This window comes from Trichoplusia ni, chromosome 5, assembly GCF_003590095.1.
Source record: "Trichoplusia ni isolate ovarian cell line Hi5 chromosome 5, tn1, whole genome shotgun sequence".
NCBI classification, from domain to species: domain Eukaryota; kingdom Metazoa; phylum Arthropoda; class Insecta; order Lepidoptera; family Noctuidae; genus Trichoplusia; species Trichoplusia ni.
The window spans coordinates 2,522,922-2,541,141 of NC_039482.1; the positions used below are offsets into that span (position 1 = coordinate 2,522,922).

At 36.5% G+C, this 18,220-nt stretch overlaps 1 protein-coding gene across 5 annotated transcripts in view; it reads right to left on the reverse strand.

The window, feature by feature from the left end:
- Positions 1–18,220, reverse strand: part of LOC113494044 (insulin-like growth factor 2 mRNA-binding protein 1) — a 38,687-nt gene that overhangs the window by 5,344 nt on the left and 15,123 nt on the right. The window contains exons 1-8 of one of the 5 annotated variants that reach the window (XM_026872180.1): positions 14,470–15,156; positions 4,531–4,701; positions 3,578–3,964; positions 3,255–3,498; positions 3,014–3,172; positions 2,650–2,853; positions 2,294–2,557; positions 17–871 (exon numbers count right to left, since the gene is read on the reverse strand). In XM_026872180.1, the coding sequence (XP_026727981.1) occupies positions 851–871; positions 2,294–2,557; positions 2,650–2,853; positions 3,014–3,172; positions 3,255–3,498; positions 3,578–3,964; positions 4,531–4,701; positions 14,470–14,561 (1,542 nt within the window). In that variant the 5' untranslated portion in view covers positions 14,562–15,156 and the 3' untranslated portion in view covers positions 17–850. Of the gene's footprint in view, positions 1–16; positions 872–2,293; positions 2,558–2,649; positions 2,854–3,013; positions 3,173–3,254; positions 3,499–3,577; positions 3,965–4,530; positions 4,702–7,352; positions 7,682–14,469; positions 15,166–18,220 lie in introns of those variants that run through there. The other 4 variants (XM_026872177.1, XM_026872176.1, XM_026872179.1 and 1 more) reach the window with 4 other exon arrangements.

The window sequence follows — 18,220 nt, forward strand, 5'->3', positions numbered from 1 at the left end:
ATTAACAACTCAGTCGTGATTACTTTTGTTTTATTCGCACAATAGCATTGGTTAATATTCCGCAAGTAATCATTATTCATTTGTGTGAACAATTATTCTACACTATGTCACCCACTGTCGAATGTTCATAGTGTTGTATAGATATTTTAATGATAAAAAAATAATATTACGTTTCTCCGAACTTCTATTCGTTTAAGAAACTTGAGAATTATTTCTGTGCTGATTTGATATAACCCAATGCAGCATTTTTTTACTGAATATAAATAGACAATTTAGTTACTTCTTTTGCCGACAAATGGACTTAAGCTTTGTAACTTACTTTTTATCATTAATTATCTTTCTCGATCCCCATGGATTGAGTTATAGTAACTCGTGCATAGCATAACATTTGTTATAATAAATTCGCTAAAGGCCTTATTATTAAAATACAATAAATAGGACATGATTTAAAAATACAACATACACGGCACGTGGAAAGAAGCTCAAGATTACGAGTTGTTCTCCTAAACTTATTAACTAATAGTTGAGATAGATTAGAACCGTTTTTCAAATAGTTTGTGTATCTTATAACTTACAACTAAACCTATAAACCCCGAACTTAATGTAATGTGTTAAAATACATGTAGTTACATAGTCCAATAAAAATTAGGCGTAGCATAAATTAAAGAGGTTTCAAAAATAATGATTTTATTTATTATACATTCGCTAAGTAATTTAATACTTGAGTAACTTACCTATAGTTTAGCATCAAAGGTAAAAAATAACTTGGCATGGCCATGGGTGTGATGCCATTTCTTTGGCTCACACTGAGGATTGTATCCTTTACAGGGCTCAAGGTCTCGACAATGTTTCATCCCGCTTCAGGACACCGCTACAAAACGTAAATATCTTATTATGCCACAGTGAGTCGAGAATATAACATTAAATGTATCGTACAAGTTCGCATTGCGCCAGCAATTAGTTAAATTATATACTTATCTTATTGACATTTCGAAAACATGTCGTGCACCTTATCTTCTTAAATTACAGATTTCAATGAACAATATATGGTATAAAAGTTTGGACTTGTAACTACATGTATTCTTATATTATGTGAAATACATCACACACTGCACCAGAAAATCTTATAAAATAATTATTTCGCATTTGCTAATATTCGGATTAAAATACAGGTAAATATTACGGTTTGCAGTTAGTGACATTACTAGATAACATTATCACCATTCAAACAATACTGTAACATTTAGTAACTGAGACATTATGTGGTAACGCTTCTGTTTCGTACGCATCTGTAGCCGTAAAACGTTTATGTGTATGCTTATATTCTAGCCGATTTTCATGCTTCGAATTCATAAGTTTCTCTGTTCTAATTACTTTTCACTTTGATGAACTTAAGATTTTGGGCAAAAGCAGGTCGGCCAAATCTCGCGGATTTTTCTGTTTCAATTATGCTCCTAATTCTATTCTTTTCTGTTTTTCTTTCAAACTGCTCAGTCCTCCTATGGCTTATCAATCATAAATAAGGACAATTTATTGATTGGTTCAAAATCGCCATTTTGTCGTTTCAGATTCTACAATATTGTACACCAAGAGCACAGTTGGCTCACATGTATAATTCGCTGGTAATGTAGAGTTACGTCGACCATTGAATCCGTGATGGAGGTAAATTAATCATTTCAATGTTCGACCCGTGACGTTACCGACTCTTACATAACTTGTTTAGCGGTAAGAATGAAACATTTCAGTGCGCAATTTAATAGAAAATCTTTTTATGAATGCCTATAGGTAAAATCAAGGCAGCCTCGATATATTTAAGGCAAATGTTCCATTCGAGGCAGCACCTTTCAAGCTGTATTCACAATCATCGCATAGTGGTTTTGGTTAAATTTGATCTTCTTAGTCCTTGTGCACACAACAACTTTCAACGTTATCTCCTTCTGCTCCTTCGTCCAGTTACTTTCGAAAATAAGCGCATAAGCATGAGAACCAGTCTTCAACCGAATTGGCATATTCCGTACTTTTCGACCTCTTCTTTATTCATTTTATCAATAAATCGACTACCAGGCTACAACATTTTGTTTAAATTACTTGTAATTTAATAAAACCTCTACAAACAAACCTATGCAGAACTGTCTGAACCCACAAAGTGAGACAATTAAAGCAGATTTTTTTTTTCATATTTTGGCATTGCAACACAAATACTAAACACACTTGAGTAATCATGGCTTCTTTCAAGAATGTTGACATAAATGTTATATAACCATTGAGGTAGACGTGTGTAATGTATTCATACCTGCACGCTATAGAAGGGCCCGACGATGTGCACTGTTGTGTCGTGGTCCTGCTGCTGCCCGCCGGGCTGCTGCTGTTGCGGCTGTTCAGGAAGTTTAATAAGCGATCCGGTCACACGCTGCAGTTCCCGCACGTTTTGGCCTCCCTTGCCGATGATGCGGCCCACTTGGGACGATGCTACCACAATCTCAACCGTCAGCCGCACATCATCAGAGCCCGACATAAAACCTTCTTCTCTCATCTTTTCAAAGATGAGATATTGGGCCTGGAATGTTTATAATATGTAAATTAGTAACAGTTTTAAACAAAAAATAGAAGTACAATCCCTAATAGTTGTTGTATTTAAAAAACATTTACCTTCCACTGAGCCTCAGGGCTTCCGACTATGGTCACTTTGCGCTCCTGTTGAGGATTGCTTTGATTTTCTCCTTGCTTGTCTTGTTCCAACGGTGCAATCTTAACGGATGCATTGCTGAATCGAATGATGTTGCGAATGTGCAATCCCTTGGTGCCAATAATTGCGCCGACTGCGTTATTAGGGATATACAAGTACGTAGTTTCCTATAATGAAATAATATAAATTTTACATCAAATACTTAACGAAACAAAAAATCTTAAAATATGGTCTAATAGTACAATTCTCTCCATCAACCGTGTGACAAAGACATACGACAGTTAAGGTATGTGAACTAAGGACATAACGCAAATCTCAAAAAAATACCTGTGAGTCGCCAGCGCCTTGTTGCGCGCCGCCCTGGCCCGGCAGAGGAGCATATATAGGCGGCGGGAACGGCGGAGGAGCGCCACAGAATCCACGACCAGTAGACATCATTGCCATCGGATGCAGTCCCGGAAACATGATGCTTTGCGGCGCCAGCATCTGGAATTAAATAGAAGATTTTTAACAAAAAACCTACACATGGAAAGCATGAGCAACACTTATATGAAGGATTGCTATGTACCTGCAGATCACTTTCATAGCTTTGGCGCAATTTGGCTGAAATTTGTGACTCCGCTTTAGCCATATTCTCAATGGTACCTTTCACGGTAATGATGCGTTCCAAATTGAAGCTGTTAATATCATTAATAGAAGATACGGTGATCTTGGTGTCAGTTTCTTGCATGATCCGTTTGATCGTGTTGCCGCCTTTACCAATGATACGACCAATTAAATTATTGTGAGCCAAAATTTTGAGGCAGATCTCGCTGAAAAATTGAACAAAATTAGTAATCTGTGCTATTTATTGTCAAAAATATTATTTGCTATTATATATAATAAACATACCCCTTGTTGGTGTTGTTGGCTTCCTGTTGCATCACCTCCAATATTCTTTTGCATGCATTAGTGCAGTTCTCAGGATTGCCATAAATTGTAATAGCTTTCTCAAGAGAGCCAACATTGTCCTTACGGTGGACATCAACTCGGGCGCGGCTCTGCTGTGTAATGAGACGGATGGTGCTTCCCTGGCGACCTATGATGGCGCCGACCATATCGCTCTGCACCAGCAGTCGCAGAGGGAAGTCAGTGGGGCGCGAGCCGCCACCAGTGGCGCCGCCGCCGCCACGGCCGCCGCCAGGGCGTCCGCGCCTACCACCGCGAGTGTTCTGCTCAGCCGCCTCAACTTTCAACCGACTACCTTCCAGCTCGCATCCATTCAATCCATTGATCGCTCTGTAACAACATTTCGTGTTTTTGACAATTCTGTACACACATATTTTACGAAGCAACACCGGTAAACAGCGGACCATGCAGTATGTTTCGTTAAGTAATAACTCATTTATGAGATAGCACCATGACTAAAAACACAGTTCTTCAATGCAAGTTAATCTGGATAGCTATAATAAAATCGAATAGACATCATCTTCCTTATTTAACTTATTAATAACTATTAAATTTCTAGTGATGCTACCCATACTTAGGCCAGATAACTCAAGAACGACTTGGCAGATCTTGCTTAGGAATTGCGAAAAAAACAAATTTTACAAATAATATATCTTGCATAATATTTGATTTCAGTTTGATAATTTTATACGGCTGGTCGTTTTTTCAGTAATCGTGCAATTAGTGATTTAGTCAGCACACAAATACGACCGGTAAACAACCTGAAAATCAAAGCCAAAAATGAAAGGCAAATCAAGCCATGCAAAACCAAGTGTGTACGATATTGAAGCTCCAAGTGAAAACAGTGCGAACAAAGCAGTACAACCCAAAAAACCCTCAGACGCAAGCATACTCACTGCTGCGCCTGCTCCGGCGTCTCGAACGTGATGAACACCGCTTGGGTGTTGGCATCGCGCGAGTTCGCTTTGTCGCAATGTTGTACGTTGCCATACTGTGAGAGCAGGGGCTCGATGTTGTCGAAGCGAATATGCAGGGGTAGCCCGCTGATCAGTACCTTTGATGACCGGCTGCGAGAAGCGATATAACCACTTGTAGTAATATTACATCAATCATCTTAAGTCTACATAACATATTTTTATAAAATAATTTATTATGGGGTACTATAATAATATTAAGGATCAGTTAAGAATAATAAATTTAATTTCAATTAACTTTTCTACTGAAGTAAAATATATTTTCAAACAAAAATAAGCATTTATGACAACACATTGGCTAAGAAAAAATAATTTGTACAGCGTTTGATGAACATGCGGATGATTTTTTATTTAAGTTAATAGTTAGTAGTTTAATATCTTTCGCAAAGAAAGTTATTCAATCAAATAGTTATTTTATTTTGGTGTTATTTAATATTTTTAAGTTAACACTCGATATCGCTGAAGTTCTGAATTATAATCGTAAATAAAAACAATCTCGTATGCTGCCTAATTCTTTAATTAATTATTATCAATCAGTAAAATTACCCTGAAACACTAACAGTGTTCACTTACAATTAGTACAATTACCACTGTGTCGTTGGTAATATAGTACACCGTGTGTAACGTTTAAACGTAATTAGACGCTGTAGGCTATTTTCTAAGATTTTATGTTCGTAATAATGAAATAGATAGTGACAGTTGGGTTACTTAATATTTTTAATAACGAAGCGTAACGAGGGTTTATCCTTCTAACAAGTCAACTTGCTCATTCTCATGATTTGTTAATTAGGTTCTGAAAGGCCTTTACGATTTATAATAATGAGAAAATATTATTTTATTAGTCGAGTTTGTCAAGTATCATTGGCTACAAAATGGCGGAGCTCCGGAGATGACATCACCCGCGCCCTAGTCACTACGTTTGCGGCGGCGGCAGGCCAGCAGCTATGGCGTGCCCGGCGCCGCTCCCTCCCAACCCTCCCCTCCACCCCGCACGCCATTCACAACTTCGTTCCATTGCACTCGCTCGTTGCATGACCCCTCGTAGTGTATCTACCTACTAACTCACTAGGTATCTCACTCTACACATTAAGGCTCGGATCGTACATATTTTGCGGCTGCAGAATAACACAACAGTCGAACTGCTCGTGTTTCGTTGTTGTTTTGCTAGTCGTAATCTTATTCATAACGTATTTTTTAATCCTGTCATATTATGTCATTCAAATATAATTCGGGAACATGTCTGGTAAGTATTTTGATATCTACATAAACGACCTACACCGGTTTATATAACTATATTATAATTTAATAAATAACGAGAAAACTGTGGTAGGTATCTATAAAACCAGTTTTTACCCTAATAAATAAAAATGGGGTCCTAATAAGGTAACTCCAGCGGTTGGTATCATATAGTATACCTACTAACTTGTTCGGGTAGGTTACCTTGTATTTGTACCTATTAAATCATAAATGTTACATAACCCTTAAACATAGGAAAAAAATTTAAATAAATAAATTCGGGATAAAGCGTTTACTATTAATACTAACCCAATAATATCGTGCATACTAGCAATATTTAGTTTATAAACGTGGTCGTTGTAAGGTCATTCCACTCTCGTGAATCAATATCTCCGCGCATCGATTTGTTTTAAGTAGGAACAACACTAACAGAAACATCTCTATGTAAATACAACTTAGGATTAAGACCTGTTTAGACTTATTTTTCGCTAGAGGCTAAATTGCTATTTTATTGAAACTAACTACGATTGGCCTATGGCGATTGGTACAAATATTTTTTATCTGGAATTCCATAAAATTAGGTCCCGATGTGAATTTACTATTGTTGTTTACAGTTATTTATTATTTCAATAACCTACACGATCTTAAACTATTACTTATTAATTTTGTTGCGCCAAATAAATTTAATTTTAACACAAAGTAGGGGGGTACCTAACCTACCTAACGATATATTATTTAAGTTAATAATTAGGTACTAAATTACTAATATAAGTCCCGACACACAGAAGATTGAATATTTTGTAAAAATAAATGTATGCAATGTATGTATGTATTACTTACTAGATAATTAAAATCACTACCAGTTAGTAAACAAAAGTATTTGCTCATAAATATAAATATAGTTTAAGGTAGGTTGCAACTTACAGGCTAGGTTGCATGATAGGAATGGAAAATTAGTGGAGAATGCTAAGTTATATAAAAATGTAAATGTAAAAGGGAATTTTGCATTCTCCCTAATAAAAGCAGTCTTCTGTCTTCCTGTCACTTAATTTCTTTTTTAAATCTTCTAAGGAATCATTATGAGATGTAGGTACCTGATAACTAGTTAGGTAGCCGACTAAGCATTAATGATTACATCTAAAACTGTTATCAATAAATCCAACAAAATGAATGCTGGCGATGCCGGCGCGTTCTGTATCAGTGATTCATGAACGCGCTGGGCCGGGCCGCTTACCGGCGGGCGGCGGCGGCAGCGCCGCTCGCCGCCATTTTACTTTACGCACCACGTGTTCATGTGCATCGAATTTATCGATGCATCTTATTGCTTTATACGTATTTCATAAAGACTATAACCAAAGAGCACAGATGTAGATCATGCATTATTCATACTTCATAGTTGCAACTTGAATTTGACTCAGCTGTATCCGTCAGAAATAATGTGGGCGTCTCGTCATTCTCATAGACTGGTGTAGATAATGTGAACGATGACACGCCTGAACTAATCGTACCTGCGGTATTTCGCCATTCTGTATGCCATAAGCAGTTAGAGGAACTTAAACACAGCACGCGCCTGATGTGGATGCACACCGACGCTTTCAATTTCACTATCTACTTTAACCGATTTGTCCACAGCAAATCCGAAAGGAATATAACAAACATGAAGATAACAAAAAAATGTCTACTTGTTACTTTCATAAACTAAATAAAGCGACCGGAAAGAGTGATGAACCTAGTCCATTCGCACTCGAGCTGTGGCGCAACTGCGAGTGTTGCCGTGTGACTGAAGAATGAGTGAGCCGAGTAGCGGACGCGCGCGGGTTCGGAACTGACTTGCAATGCAAAACGACTGACTGCCGCTCCGCCGCCCTCCACCCACTCGTCGCATACTGATAAAACAACAATCCATTGACTAATTCCCCAATACTTATAATTTAACCCTAGAAAGATAATCATATTGTGACGTACGTTAAAGATAATCATGCGTAAAATTGACGCATGTGTTTTATCGGTCTGTATATCGAGGTTTATTTATTAATTTGAATAGATATTAAGTTTTATTATATTTACACTTACATACTAATAATAAATTCAACAAACTATTTATTTATGTTTATTTATTTATTAAAAAAAAACAAAAACTCAAAATTTCTTCTATAAAGTAACAAAACTTTTAAACATTCTCTCTTTTACAAAAATAAACTTATTTTGTACTTTAAAAACAGTCATGTTGTATTATAAAATAAGTAATTAGCTTAACTTATACATAATAGAAACAAATTATACTTATTAGTCAGTCAGAAACAACTTTGGCACATATCAATATTATGCTCTCGACAAATAACTTTTTTGCATTTTTTGCACGATGCATTTGCCTTTCGCCTTATTTTAGAGGGGCAGTAAGTACAGTAAGTACGTTTTTTCGTTACTGGCTCTTCAGTACTGTCATCTGATGTACCAGGCACTTCATTTGGCAAAATATTAGAGATATTATCGCGCAAATATCTCTTCAAAGTAGGAGCTTCTAAACGCTTACGCATAAACGATGACGTCAGGCTCATGTAAAGGTTTCTCATAAATTTTTTGCGACTTTGAACCTTTTCTCCCTTGCTACTGACATTATGGCTGTATATAATAAAAGAATTTATGCAGGCAATGTTTATCATTCCGTACAATAATGCCATAGGCCACCTATTCGTCTTCCTACTGCAGGTCATCACAGAACACATTTGGTCTAGCGTGTCCACTCCGCCTTTAGTTTGATTATAATACATAACCATTTGCGGTTTACCGGTACTTTCGTTGATAGAAGCATCCTCATCACAAGATGATAATAAGTATACCATCTTAGCTGGCTTCGGTTTATATGAGACGAGAGTAAGGGGTCCGTCAAAACAAAACATCGATGTTCCCACTGGCCTGGAGCGACTGTTTTTCAGTACTTCCGGTATCTCGCGTTTGTTTGATCGCACGGTTCCCACAATGGTTAACTTATACGGTTCTTGTAGTAAGTTTTTTGCCAAAGGGATTGAGGTGAACCAATTGTCACACGTAATATTACGACAACTACCGTGCACAGGCTTTGATAACTCCTTCACGTAGTATTCACCGAGTGGTACTCCGTTGGTCTGTGTTCCTCTTCCCAAATAAGGCATTCCATTTATCATATACTTTGTACCACTGTCACACATCATGAGGATTTTTATTCCATACTTACTTGGCTTGTTTGGGATATACATCCTAAACGGACACCGTCCTCTAAAACCAAGTAACTGTTCATCTATGGTCAAATGAGCCCCTGGAGTGTAATTTTGTATGCACTGATGGATAAAGAGATCCCATATTTTTCTAACAGGAGTAAATACATCGTTTTCTCGAAGTGTGGGCCGTATACTTTTGTCATCCATTCTAAGACATCGTATCAAAAAATCAAAACGATCACGACTCATTACAGAGACGTACACCATTGACAAAGATCGATCAAAGAGGTCATCTGTGGACATGTGGTTATCTTTTCTCACTGCTGTCATTACCAGAATACCAAAGAAAGCATAGATTTCATCTTCATTCGTGTCACGAAATGTAGCACCTGTCATAGATTCCCGACGTTTCAATGATATCTCAGCATTTGTCCATTTTACAATTTCCGAAATTATCTCATCAGTAAAAAATAGTTTGAAGCATAAAAGTGGGTCATATATATTGCGGCACATACGCGTCGGACCTCTTTGAGATCTGACAATGTTCAGTGCAGAGACTCGGCTACGCCTCGTGGACTTTGAAGTTGACCAACAATGTTTATTCTTACCTCTAATAGTCCTCTGTGGCAAGGTCAAGATTTTGTTAGAAGCCAATGAAGAACCTGGTTGTTCAATAACATTTTGTTCGTCTAATATTTCACTACCGCTTGACGTTGGCTGCACTTCATGTACCTCATCTATAAACGCTTCTTCTGTATCGCTCTGGACGTCATCTTCACTTACGTGATCTGATATTTCACTGTCAGAATCCTCACCAACAAGCTCGTCATCGCTTTGCAGAAGAGCAGAGAGGATATGCTCATCGTCTAAAGAACTACCCATTTTATTATATATTAGTCACGATATCTATAACAAGAAAATATATATATAATAAGTTATCACGTAAGTAGAACATGAAATAACAATATAATTATCGTATGAGTTAAATCTTAAAAGTCACGTAAAAGATAATCATGCGTCATTTTGACTCACGCGGTCGTTATAGTTCAAAATCAGTGACACTTACCGCATTGACAAGCACGCCTCACGGGAGCTCCAAGCGGCGACTGAGATGTCCTAAACGCACAGCGACGGATTCGCGCTATTTAGAAAGAGAGAGCAATATTTCAAGAATGCATGCGTCAATTTTACGCAGACTATCTTTCTAGGGTTAAGTACATATATTCGATGTGGGTTTAAATGTTATTATAATGAACCCATTACCTAATGTCATTCTTGTTAAAGCTTTACAGCACAGACTGAAGTTTTATTACCAGAATTCAATTATGTATTGTTTATATAAGAATCTAAATTCAATAAACCGGTAAGTATAGCATTTAACTAAATAAAAAGTCACACAGATGACAGATAGATACATATTATAATATCAGGTACCTAGGAGGGGGGGACCTACCTATGCACATTTGATATTTTAAGCACTTGTGATCACGCCACACGTCAGTTATATTATTATATAATACATAATTCTAAATTCTTCCACATTTCTTTTTTTTGTTTTGTATCCTCCTGTTGCTTTAGTGTTTTAAAATCATTTCTAGTACATATATCTATCAAATGCAGGTATTTATGAAATTACCTATCTGACTACAGATAGCACCGGACTTTCAACCATAGTACAGCAGATAATGCACTCTCTTTACAGCATATATCAGCAACGACCGATAAATCGTGATTTTCGATAAAATAAAGCGTAATTTGGTAATAGTATTTTTTCCTTATTATGTATTTTGTTGGCATAGGTAAATATTAAAGATTGAATCACAGCAAGTTCTTATTGAATTGACTTGCAGGGCATTACGTCCATGAAGGCAGACGAAAAAAACAACAGTTGGCAGTAATCTGAACGGCACGTGCGCGGTAAAGAGGGCAGTACCACCTGCCGACAGGTGCAAAGTTCGCCGCCGCAACTGCTCTCTGATGTACATAGAATAGAATATTACTATATAATCCAATATAATTTTACATTGGACCACTAAGATCATGTAAGTATTGTTGATCAATATTTCGACTTGCTGTTATAATGGACTAGCTGTTGCCCGCGACTCCGTCCGCGTTTAGTGTGCGGTGGTTCCCTGTTTCCGTGGGAATGCCGGAATAAAATGTAGTCTCTCCGCTCCCCCTTTAAATCAAAATAACCCCATGTATATAGATTTGATTGGTTTAAAATTTTTAATCCACTGCATAAATAACCTTCATATAAACTAACCATCTCCCCCACAATCTTTTTTTCCAGATAAAAAGTATGTCCCTATGCCTATGTCCTTTATTAGGCTGTGGACTGTGTTCCATTTCATTGCAATCGGTTCAGTAGGTTTTAGCCTGAGCGATATACAGAGATATCTTCGCATTTATAGTATGAGTATGGATAATTGAAAACACCCACCTCCTATAATGTGTTCCTGTCACTCGCAGAGATGTAAGGTTTCGATACATCTAATAACAAAATTAGATAAGCGTTTAACTCGGAATTCCCATTATAATGAAACCTGATGACATTACCCCTTCTCCTTTTTGGCCAAACCGGTAAAACTCTAGTATAAACGGAGTAACAGGTATAACTAAAAAGAATTTGTTTTTTATACTTAATTATACAAACAAAATAATGGGATTATATTTTTGAGAGATGATACACTACATGCTATGATGACATTAAAATGTATCATTTCATTAATGACTAAACAGCAGTAAATTTTAACATTATTAAACCACTCATTTAATACAAATAAGTATAGGGATAGTGTAGTCAAGTTAATCAACCTCCTGATTGAGCCACACTATGAGGTCGTTAACTTATTACATTCCTTTGTCTGGGTTACTTACACAGACTCATTCCAACACTTAACAAGACTGTTGCAACTCAACATACACTGCATTGTTTAGTCTAGCTGGCCTATCTGACCAGCCTATACATTTTTTTGAACGAGCTCCTTAATTCTAGAAAACTGAACTATCAAAATATACGAGCTTCTATGGTCCTTCGCACTTCTTTTGAAGAATAAATTCGTACTGCTGTGGGCTTGATATATATGATAGTGTTATACCTTCCTATTTCGAACTAAAAAAGCAGTGCGTAAATTCTCGTATTAATTTTGCCCTGAATTTGGATGACGGTTTATTATGACATTTTTATTTTGTTTTCGACTGTCCGTGACTGTATGTAACAAACAAAGAAATTAGCGGCTGTCTCCGAATATTAGGGCCAATGTTGGCACATGAAAATTCTGAACAAGTAGTTAAGGGACTAATGAGGATAACTATTATTCAAATTAACTATTAAAGTACTAGAATGATTTAACTTCGAAAAAAATAAAATGTCATACATAACAGGATTTATCGCTCTGACCGTCTCAACAAAAAAATGTAGCAGTATGTGTTTTGTGTGCAAGAGATCCAGGTTCGATCTCGACGAACGGAATGTGTAATGTTCTGAACCAGAAACCACTGACAAAAATGGTCAAAGATTTGACGAATATTGGATGTCAAATATTAGAAACTGAAAAGACCAACCAGTAGAGAGCTTGAGCGTGGACATCAATGCTAACACTTTTTTGTTCGGATAGGCTTGGCGCTCGCCGAGAAACGTATAGGCAGGTATTAAAAAAATCCGGTATAAACTAATGTAAAAAATTTATGACGACTCAAATTAATTTTACAATATAGTTCTTCGGCGCCTCCAGAATACATTACCAGAATATTGTTTGATACATTTAGGACATGTTAGGTATGTTATCGCACTCGTTTTTAATATCATATTTGCACCACAATGGGTCATCAAACGTAATTACATTATTTATACTGTAACGATAGCAAGCTCGATGCATGCTCATACAGCGTGCCGATGCCGGGAAACTCAGACAAAACAAAACCATTACAGTTGTGGGTGAACGCGCTTTCGCGATATAATACCAAAATAAATAACAGTCGGCACGATAACTAGGGTATAACTACACAAGGGTTGTGTTGTGGTACCTCTCCATTGTGATAAATATACATCGGCATTATTATTTTCCTACTTAATAATCACTCAGCCTTTGAAAGATGTATGCTTTATTGAAAAGTGCCATGCAGGGTACGACACACAAATAATGATTATCTTCAGACCAAAAAGCTAGTTCTTTAATTGAATTCCTGTCCTTGTTTTGTTTGTAAAGACCGCATTTACTTAGTTGGAATGGCATGTTTAACAATAACCTTGTTTAGGATGTTAATATTATCGTAGTTGAGGTGCCAGCAGCGGTTTAAACGCCATTACACAACCCTAAGAATAAGTACCGCCTACCTTAACCTTAGTGGCAGCGGAATTCCCTTCTGTTAAAATAAGTTTCTATTATATGTTACCCGACTACCAAGGTAGGTTTATAATTATTTGTTTTTATTGATGTCCGATTTATCTATCTACATCAAACAATCATACATAGACCACCAGCTGCCGGATATCTAACAGTAAGTCCTAAATTATTTTTGAGGCGTAGTACTTAACCTTTGTCTCCGCCTGCTTGTCCGCGCAAATATATTTTACTATTACTTTTTTATAACCTTTAATTCAGACGGAACTTCAAGAAAAAAGAAACAAATGAATAGTACCTTCTGCCATGAAAACATTCTAACAGTGCAGTATTTGAATATCTCTCATTTTATTATCCCGGGTTGGCGGGGCGGAGAAATTCTGAAGGGCTCGCCATCTTGGGAGAGGCGGAGGGGTATGTATGCCTCAAACCTGCTATACAACGTGATGCATCTTACCTTTGCCAGGGACCTAATCTACAACGGTTACAAAGCATGTTATTTTGATAAGTATCAGAAAAATACATCAGAAGTACCTGTATTACTGTTTTACATAAGCTTAGGCAACTGCTGCTGTAGGAACAATATATAGAAAATTATTACGACTTCGTTTTAATGTTAAAATTTTAACTTTTAATTCTATCCTACACGCGAAAATCAAAAAGGATATGATACCATTATATTTGAATGTACTTAGCATAGTTTTAACATGATATTTACAATAACGAACGATCGGGATTTTGTGAACACGGTGATTTAGATCAATGAATTAGGTACCTATATTTAGTGTGTATTTGGACGTACGTCTACTTTAAATTAACGCATACTATCTTTAACTCAAGTAGTAAATTCGATAATTATAGTTAGAATATGGATTAGGTATTATAATAACTAGGATATTACTGCAGTAGGTGCGAAAATATTAAATTAATTCCATACGACCGTTTGATTAAAACAAACACGAATAAAATGTAGACTTAACTTTACGCGCATTATTGATTATTCAACTATTTATTCTGAATATTTTCAACGAAGTGAATTATTTAGTAGCATAATATTGATTTTCACAAAGCTTGTTACTTACCTTTGGTCTCCATGGTCTTCTTGTTCATATTGATCATGGTCCTCTTGTGACAAATTAAGCTCGCTAAATTGTTGTTCCACAGAATTAGACATTTCACTTGTTTGTTGCAATTATCTTACGACACGATAATAATATTAGATGATTAAAATACTGATTATTAAGATTGGAATGTTGATTTTGTTTTAAGCTAACACTGTTAAACTTTCGGAGCGTGAATATTTAAATGGTAAAATTTATTAGGTATAGGAAGCCGGCCGGCGCGCACACGTGTTAGCTTTGATCTCTGTTTATTTTCGTATTACATAATATAGTATGATGTAGCAAAGCTCCGTAAGGATTACGGAACGAAACCGAGCACAAGCGTTGTGGCAAACCGGCAACGGACAGTGGCGTCACCGAGCGAGCGGCGAAATCGCTCGGAGTGCGATGCGGAGAAGGGATGGGCGCGAGTGGCACGTGTGCGCCGTGCGTACGGTTCGACGACTATCGAGATCACTACTCAACTGAGCTGCTTAACTGATGTGACGTGCGTGCGTGACTGAACGAAACGAACAACGACGCCGTCTCTACAGTCTACTCGATTCTTCGCACAACATTTTGTGCGGATTTTGTTTGAGAATGCGCGCGCTGGGCGTGGCTGTGCCGGGGCCCGCGGGGAGAGCGCGCCACACCTTAGTGAAGCGCAAGTATCGATCTTGAAGTTATATCGAGTATAGCGTTTACCGTTTAATATATTTTTTTTTTGTTACGTACTTTTTCTACGGTTAATCGATGTTGATAAAACTATGTACTAAATATTTATAAAAAAAATACTAACTAGGATTTATCGATACTTAATATTTTTCTTTATATTTTATATTAGATTATAATTAAATTAAATACGTTATACCAACTCTAAAAAAGACAACAAAGAAACGTATTTGATTTACTTTGCTAAAGTAAATTGTAATTATTTTTGTTTTTTCATTGTCAACAATTATGTAGGAAATTTTAAGAAACTTAAACCTGTGACAGCCGATTATCATACGAATTTAAATTCACCTATTATCTTTTAAAAATTATCAGTTTTACTTTTAAAAACTGGTTGCACCAGTTATGTTCCTACAAGATATATTCCTTTAGTCTAAAAATAATAGGCACAGATAGAGACGGCTGAATTTCTTATTTAACCAAAAAGGGCTTTAAGATTTTTGTTTGTACTGGCTTCTAAAATCACCAGATTAATTATGTTACGGAAATAGGAAGATAAAAGGCATTTCGTAAGTGTTAGTATTTTCTAATTAAATAGACCTAATATCGACAAAATTAAACTGATGGTCAATCACTAAAAGCGATAACAGGTTCGTGAAGTATATTTGTTACTGGGTCCGTGTGACGGCGCCCCGCGCCCATGCGTTTTCCACAGCGCTCGGCCGGGGCCCGCGGAGGGCGGTCGCCCGACACCGCCTACTTCGTCTGGTACAGGCGTCGCCCGCCTCGTGTCCCGCTTCACCTTAAAATTACAAGTAGACGAGACGTCGCTCCAAGGAGAAAACGCCCTTCAAATAGCTTATCCTGCCCTTACACAAGGGTTAGGTACCAAGTTAACAACATAGCCTACTTGGTCCTGACTGTTGATAAGTTAACACTCCACGACCACAAAGCATGTTGAACATTAAAATGTTAATAAAATAAAAGTTTGATTAACTGAAATCTAATATTAATTACCTAGTACCTTAAGACCACGTGTCTATTTTTTTTATTAAATTTTAGGTTTAAAAATATTTACTTTGTATCGACCGACAAATTTTTAGGTGGGACGTCGCATATTCGATGCGTGCGTACGAGCGACGAGAACGAGCCCACTAAACAACACAACGAGCTCAATCCAGAACGCTTGCACTAAACCGACGCTATACCTACATACCTACGTCATTGTATGAATCATTATATTACTTACAGGCGTATACAACATGCACGATGAGAACATGTCAGTTTGTGGTTAAGATGGGGAAAGGGCACCTGTACTACCATCCTGAGCTAATTAAATTAGTGGACCTACTATTGTTTTCATTAGGTGAAAAGAATTCGGTAGAAAATAGTTTTCAACCGGTATTTCAGACCAATGTCATAAATATTTTTCAAATATATCACTAGTTATAATTAAGCCAGTTTCAGTGGGTATAAAGTATTTATCATAATATCAGCTTTATTTAAAATGTAAGAATTTTAGACATTACGAATTTATAAAAGACCATGTGGATAAGCAAATAGTCAGTAGCCAATAATAATAACAAGTGTACCTACCTAATTTAATTTGCAACAAACCCTCAGAGGGAAAGTTAAAAAATCTAAGCCTTTGTATTGTGCCATATAAATTAGGTACATTAATATAGAGCACTAGGTAAGTACCTAAGGATTTTTTGAGGAAGACCAGTGACTACGCACTCTACGTCATCTAAATGGTATTTTTCGTCTCACTCTTACTAGCATGTAGTCACGTACCTACTTTCTCTTTTTATTCTGCGAAAGTTCGTTAACATCTGTCATAAGTAATGATTTTACTGCACTGCCTACATAAATTTAACTAGGCTCGCACCAATTCCTATATTAGATCCTCAGTTTATGAAACAGTACAGTTAGCAATACCTACTCGCGTCTGCTCGACGTTAACGGCCGACTTCTAAACATACGTAAACCAACTCTCTGTTATCTCTAGAATGACAACAAATTAATAGTCATAAACTTTTGTAATTACATTCATAACATGCAAATACATAATTTACAATTAAATGTCAATTATCACTAGGAAATAATAAGAGCAATGGAGGAGCTGAGTATCTTAGAGTAACTTATTTATATTATGCGGAGGTCAAGAGACTTACTGAGGACACAGATATTTGCCGATAATATATCAGAGAAAGGAACTTATTGCCACATTTATTAAGAAAACATTTCTTCTTTGTTCGTATGAACAATAGTTAGGTACGTACTACGACATATGTGGCGTAGTAATAAGAATACCTATTTAATTATTACTATTATTATAATAAGTAGGTATCCATTTATATTTTAAGGCGAGCTTAGCTTTAAATTTCCTGCGGCATAACTTGCGGTAATAACCTCATTTACAAAGATTCATATTTAAGCTTATTCAAAAATTCGCTTTTTATAATATTACTGGCGTGGTATATTATGCTTTTGGGTGCCAAAACACGTGGTATATTTATATCTTTAGAGAACTGAATGAAAAGGGCAAAGTTCTGTTTTTATTATATAAGGACCAGACGAAAAAGGGCTCTTTAAAACTGAACCTTTTTTTAATATTGAAAGAATCCAATGCTTATTAAAAGTTAACAAAAGATTTAACAGAATCCACAATTTTTTGTATAGGGAGCTTTTCAGAAACGGAAGGTCAGTGTTACGAAAGACTTCGGTAGTTCAAAGACTTCAGAACAATAAGCATTACAGCAAGCAATTGGGTTATTAAACACAATGTAAAACTTAATTTACATGTTTAAGGTAATAAATAAAAATAGGAAGGTAAATAGTAGGAAGGAAGAAGGAAGGTAATATTAGTGCCTGTTACGCTACCACAAGTAACCAGCTGGATTTTGATGAAATTTGTGCTTATAACAATGTAGGAGGATTAAGAACGAGACCTAATTAAGATTAACAAAATTATTGGATTACGTTTTTTTTCTTAAGTTACGATCACGTGTGACGTCACTTTCGAGTAAGCTTTTCACTAGCCCCCCAATTACCACATTTT